The sequence below is a fragment of the Beta vulgaris genome, chromosome 5 (assembly GCF_026745355.1).
Source record: "Beta vulgaris subsp. vulgaris cultivar EL10 chromosome 5, EL10.2, whole genome shotgun sequence".
Taxonomy (NCBI): domain Eukaryota; kingdom Viridiplantae; phylum Streptophyta; class Magnoliopsida; order Caryophyllales; family Amaranthaceae; genus Beta; species Beta vulgaris.
In genome coordinates, this window is record NC_079206.1 from 62,337,503 (window position 1) to 62,365,115 (window position 27,613).

Genomic DNA, 27,613 nt, shown 5'->3' on the forward strand with positions numbered 1-27,613 from the left:
CTCACCCTTGCGAGTCTTTCGAACTTTATGATCTAGAATTTGAACCGGAAACTCCTCATAAGTCATGTTATCATCTAACTGGAGAGTCTCTGGCTGTAGCACATGCGAAGGGTCACTAATGTATCGCCGCAACTGAGAAACATGGAACACGTTATGCGCACGATCAACGCCTGGCGGTAATGCCAATCTATAAGCCACCTCTCCTATTCTCTCCAGAATCTCATACGGACCAATGAACTTAGGGCTCAACTTACCCTTCTTCCCAAATCTCATAACTCCTTTCATAGGAGAGACCCTAAGCAACACCTTCTCTCCACCTGAAACTCCTCATGGCGACGATGCTTATCACCATAGCTCTTCTGTCTATCTTTGTGCCGCCTTCATTTTCTGCTGGATGAGCTTGACCTGCTCAATAGTCTCCTGAATCATCTCTGGACCAATCACAACCGACTCACCAATATCACTCCAACACAAAGGAGTACGACAACGCCTACCATACAAAGCTTCAAATGGTGCCATCTGAATGGTAGAATGATAACTGTTATTATATGAGAACTCAATCAAATCAAGCTTATCCTCCCAAGATCCCTGAAACTCTAAGGCGCAAGCTCTCAACATATCTTCCAATGTTTGAATAGTACGCTCCGTCTGACCATCTGTAGCAGGATGAAAAGCTGTACTCATCTTCAACTTAGTCCCCAAAGCTTCTTGAAGCTTCTGCCAAAAGTTAGACAAGAATCTGCGATCTCTGTCCGAAACAATATCACTCGGAACACCATGAAGTCTGATCACGTGCTCTCTATAAGCACTAGCCAATCGTTCATGCTTCCAAGTATCTTTCATGGGAACGAAATGAGCAGATTTGGTAAGACGATCCACAATAACCCAAATCATATTATTCCCTTTTGGTGTCCTCGGAAGTCCACAAACGAAATCCATGGAGATCGAGTCCCATTTCCATGTAGGAACCTCTAAAGGTTGAATCATCCCCTGAGGCCTCTTGTGCTCACTCTTGACCTTCTGACAAGTCAAGCATCTCGAGACATACTTAGCAACATCCGTCTTCATATGCGGCCACCAAAAAGTCTGCTTAAGATCCTTGTACATCTTATCCCCTCCAGGATGAACTGAATATTGTGCTGAATGAGCTTCTCCTAAGATCTTTTCCTTCAACTCAGGAACATTAGGAACACACCATCTCCTTTGAATCTCACGCTACCATCCTCAGCCACTGTAAAATTGACAGGCTCATTAGCTTGCTTGTCCTTAAAAATTGATCATGTACTTGAGCTTTCTTGATCTCATCATACAAAGTGGACTGAATCATAAGTGAAGTTAAGCTGAGCTCCCAACTGCACTATCTCCACATCAAGATTTTGAAACTCCTCTCGAAGACGATTCCTCGAACGCATGGTCTGCAAACAGTGAGAGGATTTCCTACTAAGTGCATCTGCAACAACGTTAGCCTTACCCTCATGGTATTGAATCTCCATATCATAATCCTTGATCAGCTCTAACCATCTCCTCTGCCTCATGTTCAGCTCTCTCTGAGTGAAGATGTATTTCAGACTCTATGTCTGAAAATATCTTGAATGATGTGCCAAGCAGATAATGACGCCAGATCTTAAGTGCAAAAACAACAGCTGCCAATTCTAGATCATGCGTCGGATAATTCAACTCATGGTTCTTCAGTTGCCTAGAAGCGTAAGCAACAACCTTTTTATCCTGCATAAGCACACAACCAAGCCATTCTTCGAAGCATCTGTGAACACTTCGTACTCAAGGTTACCATCAGGTAAGTCAACACAGGAGCTGTGGTGAGACGCTCCTTCAAAATCTGGAATGCCTTCTCACAATCATCATCCCAACGATACCTAGTATCCTTCCTCATTAATGCAGTCAACGGCCGAGCTATTTTCGAGAAGTCCTTCACAAACCTCCTATAATAACCTGCCAAGCCAAGGAAACTGCGAATCTCAGTCACACTCTTTGGAGTAGGCCATTCTGAAACAGCTTGGATCTTTGATGGATCAACTGAGACACCCTCCCTAGAAATGATATGACCAAGAAAAGCAACTTTCTCCAGCCAGAATTCGCACTTGGAGAACTTAGCATACAACTTATTCTCCCTCAAGACCTGCAGAACAGTGCGAAGATGCTCTTCATGCTCACTAGCATCCTTTGAGATAAATCAGTATATCATCTATGAACACCACCACAAACTTATCCAGGTACGGCCTGAAGACTCGATTCATCAAGTCCATGAACACTGCTGGAGCATTAGTCAACCCAAAGGGCATAACAGTAAACTCATAGTGCCCATAGCGAGTTCTGAAAGCTGTCTTAGGAATATCATTCTCTGCAATACGAAGTTGATGGTATCCAGATCTCAGATCAATCTTCGAGAAAACTCCAGCTCCCACCAACTGATCAAACAAATCATCTATTCTTGGCAAGGGGTACTTATTCTTCACTGTAACATTATTGAGCTCTCTATAATCAATACACAAACGAAGACTCCCATCTTTCTTCTTCACAAATAAAACAGGTGCACCCCATGGGGATACACTAGGCCGAATGTAGCCCTTATCAAGCAACTCTTCTAATTGAGCCTTAAGTTCTTTCATTTCAGCAGGCGCCATTCTATAGGAGGCTTAGAAATAGGTCCAGTTCCAGGCATCAAGTCAACACTGAACTCAACATCACGTCTCGGAGGCATGCCAGGAATATCATCAGGAAAAACATCACAAACTCATAGCAATACGAACATCCTCAACACGTGGCTCTTCCTTACTAGTGTCGTGAACATGGCACAAGTACATAGGACAACCCTTCCTCAAATAGGATTTTAGAGTCAAGCAGAAATGATTTTCAAAGAAGACCCTCTATAAAACTCATGGACTCCACTAGGACCAACTACAGACACCTTTTGTTTCTCACAATCTATCTTGGCTTTATGCCTACTAAGCCAATCCATCCCTAGAATTACATCAAAATCATGCAAAGGAAAAGCTATCAAATCAGTTACTAGGGTGGTACTACCACACATAATAGGGACATCTGGATACAAATTATTACAAGTTATGATCACACCAGAAGGAATAGAGATGTCTACATCACAAGTCCTAGAGTTCTCTAACCCTAACTTTTTCACAAGAAGTTCAGACACAAAAGAATGAGAAGCACCAGAATCAAATAGCACATAAACGGACATCGAATGAATAGAAAAAGTACCAGTGACCACGTTGCCCTTGGTGTTTGCCTCAGTCTGGTTCATCACATGAACCTGCCCAGTGTTCCTCCTCACATCACCTCTATGCCCTGAGTAGCATTTGCAGTCCCTCCATTGCGATTAGGTGCAGCATTCCCTGGTGTAGAAAGAGCAGGCGACTGTTGTTACCATTCTGGGGCTCTTATCTGCTTGTGCCCCATTCCTCGAACTCATCTCAGGCTTGAAGTTCCTCGATCTAGGATTACTAAAACATTCATAAGCACAATGCCCTTTCCTCAGTGATTACACTCCACCAAATTACCATCACAATCCTTGCCAGGGTGGTTCTCACTACAACGTTTGCAATAGAAAATCCGATCAGTCCTCTGAATCTGACCTTGGGGCTGGCTACGGGAAGGAGTGGAGTTCTGGTTGTCCTTTGAATACTGCTGACTGAAACTCCCTTGTTATAGTTACCACCAGAATCACGGTTCCCAAAGTTTCGATTTTTATTGAAACCCCCTCTGCCTTTGTTGTAACCAGTGAACCAGATGTTCACCCTTTTCTGTGCCTGAGTAGACCCTGCTGGAGTGGATTTCAACTTCTTTGCAGCTAGTCTCTTTTCCTCAATCCTCTCAGCATTACAAGCACGAGTATACACCTCCTTCACTGTGGCATACTCACCAGCTCCCATCCTAGAATGAAGATCGAGGTCTAACTTCTCCTCGAATTTCACAGCTCTCTCCTGCTCATCAGGAACTAACCCCTTACGAAACGAGCCAACTCCTGGAATTTCACATAGAACTCATGAACGGTCATATCTCCCTGCACGAGATCATTAAACTCCGTCCTCTTTCTCTTCCTCATATGGGCTGGAAAGAACTCATCACGAATCGCCTTCTTGAACTCAGTCCAACCAAACTCTCTCTCTTCCATGAGCTCTTCTCCTCCTCATCCAAGTCACCTTAGTAGTCAGATCAAACTTGTTATGAGTCCACCAAATATCAGCATCCTCAACCAGATAATAGGCAGCAGCATCAACCCTCATCTCATTGGGACTTGGAGAGTGGTAAAAATTTTGTCAAATTCTCTAATCCAGTTCTCCATCTTGGTAGGGTCACCCTTTCCATCAAAAGAAGAAGGTTTCTTCTGGTCAATTGCCTTAGAAATCACAGCAGTTTTTGAACTAACATTGCTAGCAGCAGGAGTAACGGAGTATTAAGAGCAGCAGCTTGAGCCTCAGCAAGTTTCTCCATAGCACAGTTAAGGCTCGAGTGGATTGAGCTATCCCACGCATCATACGATTCGACTTGATTTCTGGCACGCGCGTGTCTACGCATCATCTTAAAAACACAATCGAAACAAAGATAAACCAAAAATGATTCACCCTTACCAAATAATTCTTAACAAAAGAAGGAAGAGAAAATAAAATAAATGAATCAAGCAAGAACATGAAAGAGAAGTATATATCATCAGCTCATAATAGTATAATTCCTTGTCTTCCCATATCACTTCCTCACAACGGCTTTTCATTTTTTTTTTTATAAATTTATTTACCTATTCTTGTTTAAAGTCGTCTTAAGGACATCTTAGTAACCTAAAGCTCTGATACCAACTGTAACAACCCTGAATTTCCAATACTTCTAAAATCAACTTAATAAAAATAAACTCGAAAATCCAAAGGTGCTACGCCGCGATAATTATTAATAATAACCGCAAGGCTAATGGTTCTAACTAAAACAATAAACAATAAGTTTTAACTAATTATTACAGACCAACTAAATAGAATGTAAATTAATTATTACAAACCAGAACATAAATCTTATAAATGAATAACAGCGGAAGTCTTTTTAAAGTCTTATTAAATCAAAAGGGATCCAACGCACTCTTTAACCCAACTGGAGTAACTATCTTCAAGTCCCTGCACATTAAACACTGTAATATCAGCCAAAGGCTGAGCAAGATTTAATACTGAAATAAAACAAAACTATTCAATGTGCAGGTAAGATATATAGGAATATCTTACAAATTCATTTAAAAGGTGTACAAATTATATATATAAAATTAACTTTCTAATAACATCTTTCTTTCTTTCTGAACTACTCTGTAAAACTTTCAAATATCATTTCGTAATCTGTGAGTAGGAAGTGTATAAAATCCAATGAGCTAGCTAGGCTCACTAGACAAGGTAAACACCAAAGTCCCTAGTATGCATACCCCTAACTTGATAACGTACCAAGAAGGAAGACTAATGGCAAGTGTATTGATCAACATACACCCAACTACTAAAATATATTGTTGAGACACTGTTAACTCAACATACTCCAAACTCGGAGAATACCGCTTACCGGCAACCCCACAATAAAACTCTATAAACCCTCGTAAGGGTGAGGAACTTCCTCCTTTCAAAATCTCAACTTGGTAACATTGAGGAACTTCCTCCTTTTAATATAAATCTCATGAATAATCTCATAAACTCTTTCAATATAAATATCGAAAACCATTTAAATCTCAACGTATAAATTTCATAAAACATCTCATCCTAAAAATAAATTTCCAAACATTATAAAACAGTTTCTCAACTCATGTGTACAAGCACAGTAAGAAATCTTACCTTATCAGCAATAACAGTCAAAGATACTTAACCACAACTCAAAAAGATTCCTCTATAAACCCGTGATCTACAACACACATATAATAACAAAGTATAAGTCACTTGCGTTATACCTAACATTGACTCGACTCTATATAGTTCAAGGGCAGAATTTACGATATTGTTATATAAACACTATAAGTAAAGTTAAAAACCAAAGCAACACGAAATATACACTCTTAGCACAACAATACAATCTGCATCATGATCACTAGTAATTGAAAATTAAAAGCTTTGCTTATTACACACAGAAATCAAGTTGTATGTGACTTCTTCCCAAGTAATAGCCACCAACAATAATAATAATACTAAAATAGCTTAGGCTACAACAACACACTAATACATGTGCACCACTAACATACTACTGCAACTAACCAAAAGCTCCCTTACATTCATGTTCTTCATATTACATTGACAATTACACTACATACGTTCACGATCAGGAACCAAGCAATGATGAAAACAGAGCAACAACATAATGATTTTGCCCAAACTTGCAGTACCACATAGCATCAAGAAGCACTCGAATATAGCTATAAGAGTAAACTAACAATTATAAATCAAGATTCTGAGCAAAATTAAACAAAACATCTTTTATTAATCGAACAACTATAACATATGACTAATAATTCAGATTAAATTTTGAAGGCGATAAACTTTGAAATCTAAACTCGAAAACATTTTCATCAACTCGAATAACCATTATACAATAGCCAATTAAACAAATTTCACATGACATAACTTTCCCCCAATTCGATTTGTTATGAACCATAATTTGTAAAACCCCAAATTCTGGAAATCAATCACCAAATACGAAATAAAACTTAAGATTATAACTTACTTGATTAAGGGAAGATAAAATTACACAATAAGAGACCCGAAAATCGCACTTTCGATCCGAAGTTCGTCCCAAAATCGTCCAAAGTAAAACCCAAATTTTCCCTCTTTGAAATACTCTCAATATCTAAGTATTATAAAAGATAGATGAAGAAAGGTTGAATTGTGAAGAAAGTTGAACAAAATTCGTGAATTTAGGGTATTGAATCAACAAAAAAAGAAATAGAAATAGAAAGAAGTTTTTTTTTTTGTTCTTTTTTTTTTGGAGAAGATGATGAATAGTGCTTGGGAGAAGTTTTTGTTGGTTTTGCTGGGAAATACTCCCGTAAAACCTTTAATCCTTTTTTTTTTGTTTTGTTTTCTTTTCCTACTCTATCTTTATAATAAAGTTAGCTAGGTTTTGACCTAGGAAATTTAGGAATCAGTTTTTTTTTTTAACCACTTCAAGAGTAGAGTCAAAACTAGTAAAAAAATATTTTTAATAAAAGAAATCTAAAATTATTTTCATCAAATAAATTCATACAAATAATTATTAAACGGGAATAAAAATACGGGGTGTTACATTAAGTATATAGTAAGATTTGAGCGAACCTCTTGTTCTTCAACTGTCATTACAGCAATACAGTCTGGTGCAATGTTCTCAGATATTTGAATTTGCAGCCTCAAGGTAATGCTCATCATGAACTGGAGTTGGCTATCAGGAGAGCTCGTAGTACTAAGGATAGCAGTAAACTGTTTGTTATGATGTATACAGAGAGTTTGTATTCCATCTGGTTACAGAGAAATGCGAATTTTTTTAGAGATTCAGATGTGAATCCTAATCAACTTGCTAGAAGTATCATTTTTAGAGTTGCAGTTAGATGTAGTGAGAAGCAAAAACAAATGTTAGTGTTGTAAACAGCTACTGTGGCTTGTATGGTGGGCATTAAGAGTAGTCTGTTACTCTAATGTTGTTGGTTGTACCCAATTTTTTTGGTTTTCAATAACAATTTTGAATTGCCAAAAAAAAAAAAAAAAAAGATTTGAGCGAACCTATATAAGTAGACTATAACGAAATAGAACGTGTTTACATAGTACGACTTCATCGCACCTGAGATGCAGCATGTCCATCAAGACTCGTATCAAATAGCGTTTATGTCGTCGGTGGAAATAAAAACAGGAAGTATTACTCTAATCACAAAGCGTTCATGTTTAGCAAGAATTTAGATAATTGAAAAATATAGTAATGTTCAATACTTAATTTTAAAATTGTTAGGTGCATTTTGTCACTGCATAGTGTAATTGCGGTACTCATAATTTGTCAGATGCATTTTAGATTTCAATACTCTACGCGTACAACACCCCAAAATAGTGTAATTTCGGTATTCATAATTTATTAGGTGTAATTAGTACGATAACATTTTTTACAATTGGTTTCAAATAGGTGGTAAGCACGTAATGTGTTTGAATTGCATTAGCAAACCACGAAGAGTATGTGCTTGTACTAAAACTGGTTACTTGTCCATATAACGTTGAAAAAAATGCATGGTATTGGTTGTTTAAAGAACAATTTGAACGTAATATCTAGCAATTTCCAATAATAATAAAATGTTGAACTGGTTAACATGGAGGCTTCCATCATGTCTTTGAAGCATTTGTCAATGGAGCTTTGGCTTATTAACGTAAGATGTTTATAATTTCCCATCGTAGCACCCTATTTCTAGTATATGATGTATTTGGCGTGACTTGGATTAAAAAAATCATCATTTCAGTGAATGAAAGATGCTGGTAAATTCTTTGTGTAGAGAGTGCAAATCCACAAGGACTTAGAGACTTGAAATTTGAAGACATTCCACTTTATAATTCACATAGTCATGATTGAGAGAAGTAGGAAAAAGTAATTCACATAAGACCCAAACAAAGAACAAAGATAATTTGAAATTTAAAGACATTCCTACTTTTAAAATAAGTTGAATTCACCTAGACTATTCAGGTTCATTGTGAAAACTTAAGCAAATGTTGTTTTCTAACAAAGAAAGCATTGTACTCAACATGTACTTTAAAGGAAAAATAGTCTATTTGAAGCTTAAGATTACCAAAAACAATATTAAAAGAGCAAAACCTTTCACGTGTAACTACATCGATGATATTTTCAAAATCTACAAAAGGAAAAAAATTAGACGTGTCCAACTCTACATTAAGATTACCAAAAACACTCAACATTGTATTGCTCCTCTAATCCTCTCCATTCTTCGCCCTCCTTCAAATGAATACTTCAATAAAAAAAAAAAAATCATCTAATCTGTGGTGATGAGAGGATCCTTGACAATGATGATCTCAACCTTATCCTTCAAAAGGATTCCTCTTGCGATCATATGACTGGTTCTCCCAAATCCTGTGTAATTTCAAAAAATCAAGATTGTTTGAGATGAAAGCATCAACACAAAAATATGTTTGAGTTCGAATTAGAGATTTTCAAGAAGAAAGAATCAACATTAGCTAGAATCCCTAGCCTTCTAAGCTTATGATGCAGGTATAAGCAGCAAAACAACTTTAAATCTAGCAACAGTAGATTAACTTGATCCCATTTGAATCACAATCACCTTTAGAAGATATACAAACGAAATAGAACACCTCAAATATTTGTGTCCTTTTTTTTTTAATCATGGACTCATTACTTAATTAACCAATCTAGAATTAATCAAGGTCTAACTCTTAACCAACCTAATGCAGAATCAATTGAAGAATTGTTCTAAATATCTAACTATTGATATTGGCTTACGTCCCAAGAATCATTTTATTAATCTAATACTCCCTAGTAGCATATCTTTTGCTAGTGAAGATGGACAAATACATGATAGTTTATATAGGTACTGAAGACAACCAAATAGAGAAAGAAATATAATTGGGATAAGCATGACACTGAACAACAAAAGCTTAGAATCAAATGAGATTTTTCATTTGTTCTTCAATGACATGTTACAAACATTGAAGAAATAAGCTCTTCATTTTCTATCAATGCTTCAATGACAGGTTACAAAGATGAAAGATTATTCAAAACATGGAAGAGGAGTTTGGTGAAGGATTTTGGTGAATTTTCGTGAATTTTGGTATAAGAATTTGAAAGAAATGGAAGAGGGTGGTAGCGGGGAGGTTGTGGTGTTGGTTCTGATGGTGGTTTTAACATAGTGGTGGCGTGGTGGTGGTGGCGGCAAGGTGATTTTGACGGGTCTTTTCCAATTTAATAATTATTGTAGTTTTTCTAATAAGTTGTGTTTAGTTATTAAGATACAAGGTCAAAAATCTCCTCTGTGCACTTGACTCTTTATTTCTCCTTTTGTTATTCTGACCTCCTTTCTTGTTCAACCTCTAACATCTTTTATCTTCTCCATCACACTCAACCACTCTTCTTTCTACCATCTCCCTCTCTTCCCTCCCCTCCCCCACTCATACACAAAGTGAATAGTAAGATTTCAACGATGCCATATAATTAAACTAATAAGATGAAAGAGAAAGTAATTAATAAGGCTAGATCCCCTTCTATATATCTTATCATATTAGAGAGTCCCCTCTTACTCTCATCGTATTAGAAAGTCCCCTCTTACCCTCATATATACCCTCATTATATTAGTAAGGCTAATTCCTTCTTCAAATGAAAAAGTTTCCTTCTACATGGTCTCTCCATCCTCTTGCTTTTTTTCCCTCCTTGTCTAGGCTCCCTCCTTTCCTTTGCCTTATTTTCACTCATAAGCTAAGTAATTAGTAAGATTTCAACAAGTCCATATAATTACACTAAAATGGAAAGAAAAAGTATATAGTAAGACTGATTCCCCACTGATATCCTATTCATATGAGAATGACTTGTCCTACTAAAACTCTCCATCCTCTCGCTCTCTCTTCCTCTCACCTCTCACCTTTATCCTTTTATCACTCATAAGTAGATATTATTATTAAAGTGAGCCCATATAATTGGACTACAATGAAAGACAGTATTTAGTAAGATTAATTCTCCTATAGTACCCCTTGCAAGAGCTTGTTCACTCAAGCTAAGACGTCTAAGTTTGTCCAAACCATTTTGAAGTGCTTAATCTCGGAACAGTACAACATTTCCCCAAATATTTCAGTAACCATCTAAAAGTAAAGTTAATAAGTCATCATGAAAAGATATAGACAAAAAGGTGTAGGAGACACAATTAAAATGTAAAAAGTTTACTCAAAAGCTACCTTAGCAACTTTAGCTTGAAGGTCAGAAGTAAGGTGGTCTTCCAAAGTTATTAATAATGGATAATGAGATGTTGCAAAAGCATGTTCTTTGATAGAATTCAAGCATTTGAGGATTGATACCGGAGCTGTTAAGGTCCTAAAAGTATAGACAAAGTTCAAAAGGTAAGCGCTAAGAAGGTTTAAAGACGTATTTACTCTGCTTCCTTTAACCACCAACACATGAAAACAAATATCACTATATCAGTATAGTTTAAAGAGGTATTTCCTCTGCTTCTATTTAACACCAAAAACACATGGAAACATTGATAGTCAAAGTTTTGTGCTGCCAAGCGCGATAACAAAGTGTAGCAATTGAAAAAGATACCGAAGGAAAAGTAAGTTAGGTGTTAAACAATAAACCATCATAAATATTAAATTTAGAGAAAGAACACAAGTCTACAACCTTCCATGAAGAACATTAACATCATCTTTCGATGAATTAGGCCATATATCAAGTTCAATCACCTTGACTCCTCTATGCAACGCCTTGACGATTATTGGTACATCACTGCAGTCGCTACTTAGTTGAATCCCCGTTAAATAAGAACTGTGACCTGTAAATATGAAATAATGTTGCATTGGAGCAGTCATATCATTCTGCACCTGCAAATAGCATATGCACTATGTCAAGAGCAGAAGATAAATTGTTCCCACGTTAAAATTCATGCATTATGTGGCAATTAAGAAATAGAAACACAGTCAAGTTACAAGTTTCCAGATTTTTGCATCTTAGTTGCCAGGATATGAGAGCATTGCTAATAGTAGTAACCAGCACAAAAACGGTCTGATACATGTAACACAATAAACGCAAATATTGCTTTGATGCTACCTTCTTTCCCGGATGAGATATAACATTTAGTTAGCGCAAAAAAGTAAGAAAATGTTAACTTTGAGGAAAGACAACTGAGAATATTACCTTAGTTCAGAGAGAGAAAGAAGAACATTCTACGTAAACTACCATAATCTCTTAACTCATAAAGGTAGACAATAATAATCACTTCAAAAGGAAATAACAATTTCCTTTTAAATGCACAACTTCTTCAATAAGAGTATAAGACATAATTGCGTGTAGCACAACAAATATGGAGTAGTAGAGTATTAGGGAAAAAAGAAGTAATTAAAGAGTGCAAATTCGTGCAGTTGAGAAAATTGACAGCACAGTTAATTACTGTAAGGTATACTTCAACAGGATGTCGATGTATATCTGTAAGCTATATCAATTGCCTAACTAAATCCACTTATTTCAATGCTTTAAAAGAAGTCATTGGATTCAACTAACATCTAGGGACTTCAATACAAAATAACATGATCTATTCTAAATTTAAAAGGCACAAAAACTAACATATCTTTTAGAGAATCCCAAGTCAATGAGTGATTGTAACTCCAAGCTCTTAGCAAGCTGATGACCAGCTGTTACAACCCTGTTGCATCATACATAATTAAACTTGAATTATTAACTCACACAAGAATTGAAGGGAACTCATAATTTTAATACAGAACATATATATTATCTCTTTCCTTATAAAAAAAAAGCATCTGAACTATTCAGATTCAGGACAGACAATCTGGTTTCAAAATCCATAAACATGTGTAGGGGCACGCACAATGCTCTACTGTTTGTAAACCTTCGGATAAAAGCTGACAAGGGATGGAACATGTCTTGCATTTCTAAGCATATTGGACTGTTGAGACTCATTAATTTCCTTTAATTAAATATCAATAAACTCACATATTACTGTTTGTTTGTAGATCTTGTGAAGAAACTCCTTCAGATCCAACGTCAGCAAGCGTGCTTTGACATTTCTGTGCTACCTGAAGCAGCTGGTTTAGCTGCCAATATGTAAATACCTTCTTCAGTATAGGAGGCCAGAGATACTGCAACAATATACTTGCTAAAGATATTATTTTCGCAGTGAAATAAAAAAAAGCATTCACCATAGAATATAAGATAAAGAAATAGTTAAGAAAATTACTAACTCCCTCCATCAGTGTATGATTTCACACTTTTTTTGTACAACAATAGAGTTCATATCGGAGCATCTCAAACAGAAAAGTGTGAAGATTATTCTTGGAGAAAAGATGACAAAGGAAACCATGACTTCTCTAATGGAGGGCAATTACAAAAGCATGTGTCATTTATAATTACAAGGGGATACAGGCATACAGTAGCTAATAACCTAGTAGCTAGTACCTATATGATTCAGCTGCTACTACATAGTATATGATTCAGCTTTAAGTATGCATACGTTATGTTATAGTTACATGACAATACAAATGAATATACATTGCATCAAATCTTTCAGTTAAGAATAACACATCAAAAATGGTACTCACAGAAGCCCAATGCAGACGCAAAGAAGACGCGTAAGCAACAAAACTGGCCACGATTCTCGGATACATGTGGTGACAGCAATTGCCTGCATATAAAGGGCATACAAACTTTAAATATATATAATAGTAACTGTCACTTGACTCCGACTCTTTGCAGCTTCGAAATAGCTAAGGTCTTGACTATAATACTATCTCCTATACAATTGTTCCCAGCAGACTTCTCGATATCCAAGATGAAATGATGATAATTAGTTCTTATAATTCTATCTTAAATCTTAATATACTCTTTAAAAATATGGAGATGCTTCCGTGAAAGTAATTTTCGAACTTCCTTTTTTGATTCTTCAAGATGAATTTCCTTTTTTGATAATCACCCATCTTATTATAAAACTTCTAACAATTCTACCAGAATTTTAAAACAAAAAATAAATGAATTAATATATTCTGCAACTAAAGATAATGCAACTAATTAACTTGCACGTTTTACACCGGTTAGGACTCTAATAGCAAATCAAGAAAGAACCCTGGATCTACCTTTCGTCACCCATAACACTATCAAAAGAAATAGTGTGGCTAATTCCCACTTTTAAAAGGTCTAAGATGAACAAAATAAGACAATTTTATACGTTTTGTGGTTAAATAAAATACTCAAACACACAGTAGTATATGATTGAAGCTCTTTCTTTGTTGCAGATCTACCTTATTCTACTCTTAACCCAATTTACATCATACAAGTAAAATTTTGAAGAGAGAAATTAGTATTGATTTTTGAAGGTCTTTTACTCACAACTTCGTAAAAAGAAAACCCAGCAAAATCAGTATTTACCCAGGCCTTTTTTTTTCTTTGCGATTGTTAAATTTTTACCTCAATTTTCATTCCGCAATTGTATCGTTTGATTGTGTTATTGGGTAACTTTTAATTTTACGTATAATTTTATGTTTTGATGTGGATCTGTTTATTATTATTATCTTGTTTCCTTCGATGCTATGTTGTTGATTAGCTATCAAAAAACTCATAAATTGATGTCGAATTGAGCATTAAAAAGGTAAAATAAGAATAATTTTGGCGGCCTAGATCTAAACACAAACGATACAGTAAAATAAGAAAAGAGGAAGAGAGAGAAGAAGAAGAATTACCTTATCGTCATCCATGGAAGCTGGGCGAAGAACAGGAGAGAGAAAAGGCAACGACTAACCCAAAGGCTTTTCCTTTTCTCTGCTTTTATAATAGAAGAACTATCATATTCACTTAAAAGCATAGAAAAGGGAATTTCTCGACAAATTGCAAAATAAAAAAAAATACTAAATCAGACCTAACTCTAATTCAAAATCAAACAACAAAGCAATTTGAAACCATAGAAGAATCGATGAAACCAACATACACAAATCCTACGAGGAGATTCAAGAAAACATACGAGAGAAAAAGCGGATGCGATGAGATTCATATTACCCTAAACGGCTAAACCAAAGCAAAACACAAATTAGAAAAAGCAAAGTTAGAGGGAAAAAACAAGGATCTGAAGAATACAAAAAGAACATATGATTTGAGAAGCCAAAAACCCAATTATATGAAAGAAATCTAAGTATCTAACCTGGTGTGGACGATGTGATTTTCATTTGGGCGCGAACAATTGTAAGAAAATGATTGTTCGAGAGTTGATGGATGATGGATTGATAGCAAGGTAGTCAAACCCTAAGTTATCGCCGGATTTTATAGTCGGGGTGTCATTCTCACCGCGTATTCTTCATCTTCTTCGCCTGAGAGGGATCAAAGCGACCAAAGAAGATGGCGAAGTAGAGGAATCGCCATTGGTGGAAGCAGGAGTGCAGGTCTAGGGTTTCAGTTTCGAAGAGGAAAGGGGATGGATGGTAAGAGAGACAGAAGATATTTTAGGCATTACCCCAAGACCACACCATTAATAACATTAAACACCAAAAACGGTGAAGATCCGCAAATTTCAGAAACCCCATCTGTGTTAATCAATGAAAATTAACAGCGAAGTACCACCGTAAGAACTCAACATATTCCATATCAAATCGTAACATATCCCAAAAACTAACTATCAATAAAACAAAATAGTTGACAAAATATAATACCAACAGAGATAAGTATGAAAGTGAGATTGAAAGAAAGAAACATTCAGTGTTCTGGACAAGACATGCTATGAAAGCAAGTTTATCGAAAGTGAGGCATTCAACACATTGATATTCTTGTAGATATAGAAATAAAGTATAGGTTACCAAATACATATAATCTAATTGGAGAAGCTAGAGTCAGGTTAGAGGAGACTCATCCATAATTCTGTGCCTTTGTATTGAAGGACATTTCACTAATCTGTGAAAGCTTAATTTCTGTGTTTACCCACCAAAAACGTATTTAAATAAATCAAAAAATTGTTTAATACATATGGTTAGATACTATCATATTATCTATTGTTTTGAAGTCTTCAAATTTTTCCGTGCTCCAGGATTAAACTCTAACCCATACCAATATCAATGCCTTTATCCAGTGACATAAGAATATAATACAGCCCACAATGCCGGATTCCGGCCAAGAAAGTCAATTCTCCAACTTAAAAAGCCAAGATTATAAGATCTAAAGAGAAAGAACAAATGATAAGAAGATAAAAGAAGGAATAACATAATAAGCATAACACCTTTTTAAATGAATGAGTATAACTAATTTAAATTCAAACGACCAATTGATTTGATAGTGGTTATGACCAAACCCAAAGAATTGTAATTCATGCTTTACACAAGTGTATGATTTTACCTCATATCAACTAAAAATGGAGAGTTAATAATCAACACCATATATTATGTGATATTCATGAGGTGCATTATCCTTAGACCCTAATCCATGAATATAATAGGCTAACCTGCAAGAATGAATGCCATCAAACTTGATGATATGACATAAGATAACATAGAGCCTATCCCAATGCTAACTGAAAAGGAACATCATGATGGGCTAACTCTAATAAGACAATTTTCTACAAGCTACCGTAAGCCAGTCTTTGAATATGAGTATTCCTGTCTGCATGTATTTGCTCATGCATCTAAGGGGGTTTGTCTTTGGTGCATCTATGATGCCTGTAAGTGTAATATACATTGCGCTTATTATAGGTTTCTTTGCTACAACATATGGGTTGTAGACTACCTCATTGCACAAAGATTAAAACATTGCACTGTTTCATACTAACAATAAAAATAAGATCTGTAACAAAAAGAAAAATGCTTACGTCTTTCACTGCGAGTATATTTCAGCAAACGGGAGCTTGCATAGGGTTCTCACACTCTTCGCTAAATGATGTGAAAGCCATGTCCCCAGTTTCATCCAAGACATCTTGCTTGAATGTTACCCATTTACGAGATAGCATAAGTAAGAGAAGAATGGACTATAGACCTAATTTAGATCCATGTATAAGATGAGATTATAACCATGTCATGATCCTCCTTTTAGTAAACTATAAAAAGTAGGTCTGAGAAGAAAGTGATGACACATAAAGCTTGCAAGTTTTCAGAGGCAAGGTATCAATGACCTCCTAATACACATGGACACCTACTGAGATAGCGGCAAAATTAAAGAAAGAACACCTTAACAGGTGATAGCATCAGTAAACCTTTGGCTAACTCAGCTACTATACTTGATGTCAACGTGCAACCAGTTGCATGAATATTATGGGTATTAATGTGTGTTGAATTCAACTCATACAAACTTTCTCATGTACATAATTTAAAAAAGGAAAAAAGGCAAAGTTATACAACCTGTCTGAAAACACTTAAACAGGAAAGAAACAATGCAAAATGGTGCTTAATAAACAGAACCAAAGAGCGCCTCAATTTCTATAAACCAAAGGGCACATAAGATTGTTTTCACATATACAAAACAATTACTGTAGATCACCTGATAAGTTTTCCATCTTTAGTAGTATACAGAAGAAAATCTCTGGACACATTTTTTTTCTTTTAAAAAACCTGATTATCACGTTAAACAAGAACAAACAAAAGCAACCAAAACAAAATCATCTTAAAATCGCCAACAAAAAGCTAATCTTACCCAGATCTATGAGTATCCATGAGAATTCATGTAATTTCTTCAAAGGCAAACTATACATTCCAGTTGAGAAATGCTTCCTTTACCCGCCAGAACAAACCCTATGAAATCGCAAATAAATATAACAGAAATTAAAATTTATCAACGAAAACTGAAATTCATCAAAATTATGGTTTCATTTCTGAAAATATCGAAGAAATTAAAGATTAAAATAGAGAAAACTACCACGCTTTGAGAAAAACGTTGGATTTGTGTGCCGTCTGTGAGTAGAGGTTTGAAAGCTGCAGCAAAATAGAACACGGGATTTTTTTTCTTAATCTACAGGGGAGTTCGGAAGAGAAGAGTGGATTAGAAAATCTAATTAGCTTTTTTCCCAAATTTATAGATTTATAGATTCAACATCAACACCAAACCCTGAAAAAAAAAATCGAATTCAATGAAATATATTACTTACAATTCAAAATACACTCTAAAACTTGTTATCTTCCTCATTATCTCCTCCGCCTTGACCGCGAACAATTGAGAGGAGCTATTAACTGACTGTTGAATTTGGAATCGGAATTGGAAGATGATTCTCATTGGTGATTTTTCTGGGCGATCTTCTCAAGCGTTGATTTGGCCTTCGATTTCTGCGTGCAAAACCATAGCCAAAACCCTAAATTTTCTAGATCTAGAAAATCGCGAAACACAACAAAATATGATAAATTCAAGGAGAGAGAAATCGTGTTCACGAATTCTGACCTCACGAATTCTGACCTCAGAATTCAGAATCAGAAGTAGAAGAAGAAGAGTCGCATTGATGATCTTCTCTGGCGTTGATTCATCCTTGGATTCTCCGTGTTTTGCCATAGCTAAAACCCTAACTTTTGTAACCTGGAGGAAAATATGAGGGAGAAGACAGAGAGATACGAGGAATAAGGGAGAAGGAACAAAAATTAATCGTGCGGTTTAGATGTTGCAACGATGGAAGGCTCAGATTTTCCCATTCTTATGAACAGTGAATTTCGCTTGTTTGTGACTCAGAACACTGTAGAAATGAATAGTTCCCATCTTCCAACTTTTTAAGGGTGTAAGATTTGTTAATGTAGGGGCCAATGTAAGAAAGTGAAAAAGGCAAGGGTAATAAGGGAATATTGTTATTTATTCTTTTATAAATATATATAATTTGACTTTCACGTTAGTCGAAATATAATGTTTAGGTGTTCAAGATGGGCCTGGTTCGTGTCGAAATATAATGAGAACTATGTGGGAACCCAATGGTTTTAGCTCCCAATTCCCAACCTCATGGTCGGGAGTTCGATTCTCATCAACGCCATATTTGGGTTTTTTGTGTGAATTTATGCTTCTGGGTATAAATCCCCACTTTCCAGTCTCTGGAAGTTTTCTTATGGGTTGGATCCCCTTCTTACCTCATAGCTCATGAGGGCTTAGCCTACTTAGGCCAGTAAATTACCGAATAAAAAAAAAACATGGGTTTGGTTCAAAAAAGGCGGGTTTTGGGCACGAGTTTTGGACCCGCAATCGGGGCTGACCCGAGTTTTTGGCAAAAAAAAAGCCCCACAGACAACTTAAATTGCAAAAGTAGTCTAAATTTTGGCTCAACTCAAAAATGGTCTGGAAAGCTTGCTTTACTCGGTACCAATTTACGATATATGGTGCGGGAATTTCGGCTCGTGACTTTGGCCCGGGCCAACATGAGGCTTTGGCCCAAAATGAACCATTTTTTTGTCATGCCCGACCCATTATCACCTCTAGAATTATTTAAAGAAATTTTACATTGTGCTTTATCTCCGTCTTTAAGAAATGTTTGAGGTTTGATCATGTGTAATGAGGTCAAAATAAAAGGTGAAATTAAGGTTTATCAAGTCCAATCAAATCCCGTTTGAATAAGTTTAGGTGAATACAAGTATACAACCCTATGATCCTTACAGACCTTACTTTTAAAAAAAATACAATGGAGATTTAAGAGGCTTTTCTCTTACATTTTAGGGCATGTTTGAATTGGGAGTAATAAATAAAGAGAATAATAAAAGTTAAATTAAACCACTTTAATAAAAGAAAAATGAAAGTGATTTGAGGTGGTTGCAAGAGAGATGATGTAGGGTTGTTGTGATGAGAATGGAAGGATAAAGAAGATATTATTCACAAAACGGGAATAATCAGGTAACAATTACCCTATAATTAGTGTAATTAGGATAACAATCCCCTGTAACATTCCTTCTTCTCTTACCAACGCTAGCTTATCCTTCTTACTAGTTGCATATGCACGCGATGCGTGCGTCGACAATCTTATGCAGTTATATATAAATGGACATGTTTTTTTTATTTAAAATTATTTTGATAGTGATGTAAATTATTGAGGTTCTTTTGTAGATGTTATTATCTTTTTAAATTAAAGCTGGATGATGTTTAACTGTTCAATACCATCACTGTAAAATTTGGTAGATGATTTAATATTTTCTTTTCAGCGACTTTAGTATAGTTCTTTAACAATTATAGATGTTAATAAACCATATTGTTTGAACTTTGTAAATATGAAATATTATGTTATCACGACATGTTGCTAACTTTTTTTGGTTGAAGATTCTAATTGATTTTGTGAATTAATTGTGTCAATCTAGTTTGTCAAGTTATTAATGGTATTGCATATTCCATTTTTGACCTACTCATATGGCAAGTTTCATTGATTATCATTTTTCAATTTTTTATAAAAAGAAAAACTTAAATGATTAGAGGGTATTTTAGTCATTTCAAAAGAGGACACCACACCTCCTCCCTTGACTTATATAATAGAGATTGTTGTTTCTTCCCCTCCATAATCACCTTGGGCTTTAATCAACTTTATTTTTCTTGAATTATATTTTCATTACTCTTTTAATACATTACTTTCAATTCAAACATGCCCTTAAAAATAATGGTTGATCATTATAAAACACAAGTGGCAGTTAAAGTAAATAATAAATAAACTATATGAAGATTATGATAATATATTAATGAATTATAGACGTAATGATACTCATTGGCCATTGTGATTTTTCATTTGATGTTAAATTGCAAAAAAAAAACATCATTGCAAAATTAGTGTGGACAATTATTATCTTTATGTACACTTCTTCCGTTTCAATTCAACTGTGACACACTTTTAAAATCACGCACTCCTGAAAAAATTTTGGAGAGGAGAAAGATAGAGAAGGAAAAGAAAAAGGTCTCATGTGATAGGAGAGAGATAGAAAAATGTTATCATCCAAAATAAAAGTGTCACAACTAAATTGAAACATCCTAAAAAAAAAGTGTCACAACTAAATTAGAACGGAGAAAGTAGTTAAAAGTTTGAAGTATCCACTTGGATCAACTTTCATTTACACGATTGTTCATTACCAATTCTTGTATATTTGTATTATGTCTTGCTCTAAATTATCTTTCCAATATTATAGGTCGGTTAGAACAATAAAATGTTGTTATGAGTTGTTTGGTTTACGTTAAGGAAAAAGGAAAATATACATATAAAGAGAAACAAGGGGAAAGGAACTAATAAAGGGAAACTACTAATTATAATTTTCTTATCACTTATATGAAAGCTCATATATGTATTACACTTAATAATTTAAAAAATCATATTCTTTTAACTTATTATAGAAATTAAGGACATCATACTATATACAAGCTTTTCAAATTTATAACCATGATATACATTATTATATCAAATTACTAAAGATGTCACTTATACACTATTACAGCTCGTAGTTATGAATTTTTCTACTTTGTCAAAGCGACAAATAGAAAAAAGAAGAAATACTCAGGGCATCACTCGAGCTAATACTATTGAGTCTACTAAACTTAGTCAATTTCGAAATTTGGATCAATTTAGAGGATGTTTGGCTGGAGTGTTATGGAGTAAAATAAAATAGATACGATACTATTAACGATGAAAATGTTTTATGATTCACATAATTTGGTGTTCTCTCATACCCCCTAAACCCTTCAATCTCATATTTACCACCCCTCTAGATTGAGATTCCCATACCTCAATTTTACTAATAGATCCCAAATCCACATTTTATATGAACCAAACAACTAAGGGTTTTATTATCATTAGTTTCTAGTTTTGATTTATTTGAAAACCCACCCCCCAAAAAAATACGGAAATAAAAAAGTAGTTATCAGTTTTTTGTTTTGTCAATTTTCAAAACATATTAAATATAAACATGACTAATTTAAAATTTATTTATCACATAACTTTTATATACATAAAATCAAAAACAACAAAATTTACAATAATGCAAAACAGACCCTATATTCTTATAACAAATTATAAATCCATAATCACGGGTTCCATCTTAAAACCATTGCAATTTTGTAACCAAAGCCTCCTTAGAAAGTTGAAAAGTACAATATTCTCAACCTGAATCCTAATTCAATCTCACCTAGATTTAGCCCAATTCAATGACGTTATATCAAAGAGGCCCAATAAACCAACATCGAGTTTCTTCACCATCACAATCCATAAAACTGTAAAGTGCAAAACATCGAGTTTAACATGTTTGATTGCTGCCATTTGTGAGAGATCTGCTTTCATCTTTCGTTATTCTGAAAGAGAGAGGTGAGCAGATCTCAAAACACTAATCTTTTTCAGTATTACTCCATGTACGAGGTTAGTAGAATCAAGTGTATACTGTATATTTGATTTTAAGCTGATTTTTCTTATTCAAGTTCATCACTTTTGAGCTATATCGATGAAATTAAGGATCACCCATTATCTGATTGATCACACAAATACATGGGTTATGACTTAATTTACGAATTGTTTTCTGGGTACTGTTTACAATTTTGTTTAAGAGTGTTTTTTTTTGGTAGAAAAGTATATGAGAAATTGGAGAACTGAGATTATTTCAATGTGGTTAATTCTGATATGGAACCCCAAAGCCCATCAAAAAAGAAAATCTCAATATTGGGGTCTTTTAAATCTCATATAACTGTGAAGTTTTGCCTGATTTTCCTAGCAATTTTGCTGGTTTCAGTTGGTATATTATGTGGATATGGCTTATTTGGGAAGAGTTTGTCATATTTTACAGTTGTTGTGGATTGTGGGAGTACAGGAACTAGAGTGAATGTTTATGAGTGGGGAATTAATGGTGGCAGAAATGGAGATTTGCCAAATTTGTTGCACTCTTATCCTAATGAATCAGCAAAGAATGGTTTATGGAAAAATGGTTGTGAGTACCATTGTATGCAAACTGAGCCTGGTTTGGATAAATTTGTGGGTAATTATTCAGGGGTGAGGACTTCCTTGGTGCCATTGTTACGTTGGGCTGAACGAATGATACCAAATGAGAGACACGAGGATACGCCAGTTTTTGTTTTAGCTACTGCTGGATTGAGGAGGCTTGCGGTCGAAGATGGCAAAACGATTTTGGAGGATGTAGAACGAGTTGTTAAGGAACACTCATTTAAGTGGAGAAGAGATTGGATTAGGGTTTTGAGCGGGAGAGAAGAGGCGTATTATGGTTGGATCGCTTTGAATTATAAAATGGGGTATTTGAATAAATCAACTATGTTGCCTACATTAGGGCTTCTTGATTTGGGAGGTTCTTCCTTGCAGGTAGTGATGGAAGTAGATGAAGTGAGGGAGGATAGCCACCTGTTAGTTTCAAAGATTGGTCTTGTTGAGCATCAACTTATGGCTTATTCGTTACCTGCTTTTGGTTTGAATGAGGCTTTTGAAAGAACCATTGCTATGCTTAATTCAGTAAGGTCAAGGGAAAATGCTGATGGATCTAATGTTAGACATCCGTGTCTGAGTTCTAATTTTTTGGGAAATTATACTTGCACCAGTTGTTCTGAACCCGAGTTGTTGCTGCGTTTGGTCGGAGTTCCAAATTGGGAGAAATGCAAAATACTTACACAAGCCGCAGCTATGAATTTAAGCATTTCAGATTGGTCAGAGACTAGAATCAATTCAAGTTGCTGGAGAAGATCGCCACACGAGGGTGAGTAATTATCAATAATCAAATCTAGTGCTGCCATGTTTTCTTAGTTTTCAGTCTACGGTAATTATAGCTTGCTAGTCATTAGTATCTGTGGTTTTTGTAATGCTAAACAACCTTTAGAAGAAGCCTTTAATTTTCAAAATCAGGATACATAGTAGTCTGATTGACTTGGAAAACAAGGATTTCAGTTTAGCAAAAGGATGCTGCTGCTTTTTTTGGGATCAGTACACGTTTTCACAATTTCACTTCTGCACCTCTTTGCGTAGAATATATCTTCTAGTAATCTTTTGTATGGGCATTATATCATCAAGATTTTTTCACTTTTCACATATAGTCTTAACAAATTAGACTATTAGTGATGTGACTGGCCATTTCGTAGGTGATATGGTGGGATGATAACGATCTTACGAGTACTTTTGCAAAGAAAGTCTCTTTTGTTTTATTCATAATTATCAAATCCCATGGTAATGAAACTTCATACCCCAAGGCCCAAACATATGTTTTATTCATTTATATCAAATCCTATGCAATACCACCTCAGAAGGAGTAATTAGTATTTGGAAATGGACAAGCATAATAGCATGTGACTCTATTCAGAAAATTACTTGTAAATTCATTACCATTATCATCATTTAATACAATACTACCACATACCAAACTTTCTGTGAATGTAGTAGTTCTGACCATCAAAGCCACATTTGCAGGCAAGAATTCTCTCAATGTTGCCTTCAACACCAAAACTGGTATGCGATATCATGCTTTATCCGGATTCTTCGCTGTGTACAAAATGGTAAATCTGACCGGAAAAGCCAACTTGACTAAAATTTGGGAAACAGCCCAACATCTATGCTCAAGTACATGGGAAGATGAGAGCAATGTCTCAGGTGGCCAATACTGTTTTAAGGTGTTGTATTTAACATCTCTGATAGAAGATGGTTTGTGTCTAGGAAATGCAGATATCATTTTTGGTCCTGGAGATATCTCTTGGACATTAGGAGCTTCTTTGGTAGAAGGCAAATATATGTGGAGAACAGTTGGTTCGAGAACTCTGATAACAAGTCCGCTGTATAGGGAAGTTTTTTCATCGCCTATCTTTCTCTTCATTATACTTGTAGTCCTGGTATTTATTGTTTACTACAGTCAGATTAAGCTGCCTATGCCTCGGAAGAGAAGTTCTGTTGTCGGGCCACCTGCGCCTTTGACTTCTTTCATGCATTCTAAGCATCGGCCATGTTAGTCTTGTGGGAAGATTTTTGTACATCAATTTTATTCATTCTTATCCGTAACATATTCTTGAATGATCCATGCTTCAATCTTTCGATTCTTATGGAGATTAAAAAAGAGGGAGAAACACCATTGAGTATTACCTGTGTAAAGAATCTTCATTTTTTGAAGTTTTATGAATTTAGCAATCAACCAGAGTTTGAGCCATGGTATAACCGTACAAGTCATGAAGTATCTCTACTGGAGAAATATTTGGGCTGTAAATTGCTGCTAATGGAATAGATCAAATGGCGGGTGATAATGGAAGTCAAATCCCAGTTTGGTCATCTTGCTGGTTAGTGGTTACTTAGTGACTATCTTGCTTGGCTGCTTCAGCCACAAATCATATCCCTGGTGCTAAAATGAGGGTGATAGACTTGATTAATGTTGTTTCGTGCTCATGGAAGTTCAAGGTGTTTAACAGAATGGTGCTTTCATTAGCCAAGTGAGATTGAGGTGAGTACTTTTCCCTAGAATATTTGGTGCTCATTTGGTATCGGTCCAAAGCTTATTTACGGGAATTGCGATCCATATAGATTGCCCCAAACCATCAGCATTGCCTGCAAGCGTGGTTTGCTGATCAAAAACGTTGACACCACCACCCTCTCTTCTTGATAGAATGGTGCTTTCATAAGCTAAGTGAAATTGACGCGGTACTTTTCCCTCAAATATTTGGTGTTCATCGGCATCGTTCCAAAGCTTATTAACGGGAATTTTGACCATGTAGACTTCCCCAAACCATCATTGCCTGCAAGCATGGTCGCTGATTAAAAAAAAACGTTGACACCACCGCCCTTAATTTTTAACCTTGGTCTTAACCACTAAGCTACAACCTCAGTAGCCTCAACCCTCGCTATCATCTAGCAACAAGAAAGACTAACGTATGATCAAAATTTGATGGCAATGGGCAACAGCAGCAGTCCTCACTATCATCTAGTAATTGGAAAGACTACCGTAAAGATGATCGAAATTTGATAGAAATGTACAACACGGCTTTGGCCTTCTTAATACTACTTTCTTTAATTTATTGTATATATGGACAACATGATGGATACACCATTATCAATTTATCATGACATTTTTCCAGAAGAATACGTTTAAACACCAAAGCATTCGTTACCAAACAAGAGAGAGGACATTTAAGTAATTGCACATTTGCGCTTGTGAAAGCCCCACTCTATTTCCCTCCTCTTTCTGTGCCAAACTATTTGGTGTTCAGCCATACTCTGTAGAACCACAGGTTATTCAGTATGTAGTGAATCCGCTAGACATACAGTTATCCAATTCAGAACCATCGACATTGACCCAAACTTCATTAACACGCCCAATGATTCGGAAAGGAGAATTGTACTGAGCAATTGAATACGCATTTCTACTGTCAGCCATGGTTGAATTGGCCCATGGTGATCTTCCCAAACTGGAAGCCAATTTCTCAGCCTCGGTTACAACATTACCATCACCAGCAAATCCTGAAAACTTCCTCACTGCTACACAGAGACTTGGCCATGACACAGGTTTCAGGTTGAGCTCAGGAAGCGGAAGTGGCGGGCTGGCCTGGAATTTTACAGGCAAGTAGAAGCGAACAAAATATGCTGACGAATCTAGTGGTCCAGCTCCAGGAACAATGCTAGTTAACACAGGTTTTGTCATGGGGATTCTCGAGGAATTCAGATTGGCCCCTTGAATGTATTGGAACAACCTGCAAAGTTAATAAAACAGATTTCAGAAGCCGATAGAACCCTTAAGAATTGTGACAGAAAGATCTATAGTTAGGCAGACATATGTCAGAGAGTATATTTCCTTAGAACAAACAGGCATGAAGTCCGAACAGATGTCTGTGGACTGGTTAAATTGATCATCTATTCTCTATTAAGTGTCTACGATCCACGTGAGAAAACCTTGAACCAAGTTTATTGCTCGGTGATGGCTAACGATTGATCCTCTGTTAATTGATTGCTAATATCAACTGAATAAATATTGCATGAGTTTACGGCACTAGTTCCTGTATATGACTTTCAACATTCAAGCATATATCGTTTCGTCCTTAAACTTCATTCAACACAACTTCTACAACAATGTTCAAGAGGGCAAAATTAGCTCGGCCAATCAAAGAGATTAATAGGCATCCCCTCGTCATTGCGTATATTACAATTAGTTGCAATAAGTTTTAATAGATTCGTATAAAAACCATCCGAATTCAACTGGCATTTATAAAAGGAGCTAATAAGTAATAAATTCACGACATTAGTTCCAATAAGTGTATATAAGTTCCAATAAGTTCGAACAAGTTCAATATTCCTTCGAATAAGTAAAATTCAGGTAAAATGTCATAGAATCAGAACATAACAATTCTAATTACGTACAGTTATCAACAAACATAAAAAATTAACTTCAAATTGTTCGTGAATTGTAAATTGCAAAAATGGCAAAATCGTACTACCAGAAAAACTACAGATTATCAACATATCTATAATAACGACTGAGAGGTAAAGAAATTACCGATGAAACCCTAATTTGGTGGCTTGATGAAAGGAGAGATGATTGACGTGAGCAGACATCCAAGTAGATTCTCTATAAACCCTAATTTCGAAATCTGATTCAGAGTGAATTACTGAGTATTGGGGAGATTCGATTGCTTTGGTTGTTGCTACCATGTTTGCTGCCATCCAAATTGCGATCATCATCTTCCATGCTTTCTCCATTTTTTCTCTTTTCTCCAACTATGATTTAGAGTAGACAAAGTTAACTTCAACGCCCAAACGGTCGCAGTGGGAAGTTTTTAACGAGTGATATGGTCTAATAGTAGGCTAATGAGGTCTAATAGTAGGCTAATGAGGTCTAATAGTAGGCTAATGAGGTCTAATTCGTAGATATGGTCTAGGCTAATTAACAGATTAATAAGGTTAATCGCCCAATAATGAGATTTTTAACTACTTCTTTTGCCAGTTCTCTTGCAATAATACAAGTTTTTGCCCGCTCTTTCGCGTTAATAAGGTCTTTGATCGCCCAATAATAGGATTTTGGGGTTTTTT

The 27,613-nt window shown here is 35.6% G+C and overlaps 2 protein-coding genes and 2 long non-coding RNA genes across 6 annotated transcripts; 1 reads left to right on the forward strand and 3 right to left on the reverse strand.

Annotated features, from left to right (window-relative positions):
* Nucleotides 1-5,115: 5,115 nt before the first annotated feature.
* LOC125497978 (uncharacterized) lies at nucleotides 5,116-7,860 on the reverse strand. Its single transcript, XR_007274754.2, has 3 exons — nucleotides 6,706-7,860; nucleotides 5,826-5,892; nucleotides 5,116-5,132 (listed from the first exon to the last, which is right to left on the reverse strand). It is a non-coding gene; the product is annotated as an uncharacterized LOC125497978 (long non-coding RNA).
* Nucleotides 7,861-12,419: 4,559 nt separating this feature from the next.
* On the reverse strand, nucleotides 12,420-14,896 carry LOC104892241 (uncharacterized). 2 transcript variants are annotated; one of them, XR_008969319.1, is made up of 5 exons: nucleotides 14,867-14,881; nucleotides 14,690-14,733; nucleotides 14,412-14,490; nucleotides 13,278-13,360; nucleotides 12,420-12,773 (listed from the first exon to the last, which is right to left on the reverse strand). It is a non-coding gene; the product is annotated as an uncharacterized LOC104892241 (long non-coding RNA). The 2 variants fall into 2 exon arrangements; XR_007274752.2 differs by having other exon boundaries at nucleotides 14,690-14,896.
* Nucleotides 14,897-21,675: 6,779 nt separating this feature from the next.
* Nucleotides 21,676-24,606, forward strand: LOC104894307 (probable apyrase 7). 2 transcript variants are annotated; one of them, XM_057395266.1, is made up of 3 exons: nucleotides 21,676-23,318; nucleotides 24,023-24,061; nucleotides 24,275-24,606. In XM_057395266.1, the coding sequence occupies exons 1-3, from the start codon at nucleotides 22,241-22,243 to the stop codon at nucleotides 24,553-24,555; spliced, it is 1,398 nt and encodes a 465-aa protein (XP_057251249.1). In that variant the 5' UTR covers nucleotides 21,676-22,240; the 3' UTR covers nucleotides 24,556-24,606. The 2 variants fall into 2 exon arrangements, with proteins under 2 accessions (XP_057251249.1, XP_048500037.1); XM_048644080.2 differs by having other exon boundaries at nucleotides 21,679-23,318; nucleotides 24,023-24,606.
* A 956-nt stretch (nucleotides 24,607-25,562) lies between these two features.
* On the reverse strand, nucleotides 25,563-27,383 carry LOC104894308 (uncharacterized). Its single transcript, XM_010680513.4, has 2 exons — nucleotides 27,081-27,383; nucleotides 25,563-26,280 (listed from the first exon to the last, which is right to left on the reverse strand). Exons 1-2 carry the CDS (start codon nucleotides 27,281-27,283, stop codon nucleotides 25,827-25,829), a joined length of 657 nt encoding a protein of 218 aa, XP_010678815.2. The 5' UTR covers nucleotides 27,284-27,383; the 3' UTR covers nucleotides 25,563-25,826.
* Nucleotides 27,384-27,613: the final 230 nt, after the last annotated feature.

Coding starts and splice junctions, on each gene's coding strand:
- LOC104894307 (XM_048644080.2), top strand. CDS start 22,241: ATGGAACCCCAAAGCCCATCAAAAAAGAAAATCTCAATATTGGGGTCT. Junction 23,319..24,022: donor GAGAAGATCGCCACACGAGG/GTGAGTAATTAT, acceptor CCACATTTGCAG/GCAAGAATTCTCTCAATGTT.
- LOC104894308 (XM_010680513.4), bottom strand. CDS start 27,283: ATGGAGAAAGCATGGAAGATGATGATCGCAATTTGGATGGCAGCAAAC. Junction 26,281..27,080: donor ACCAAATTAGGGTTTCATCG/GTAATTTCTTTA, acceptor TTAACTTTGCAG/GTTGTTCCAATACATTCAAG.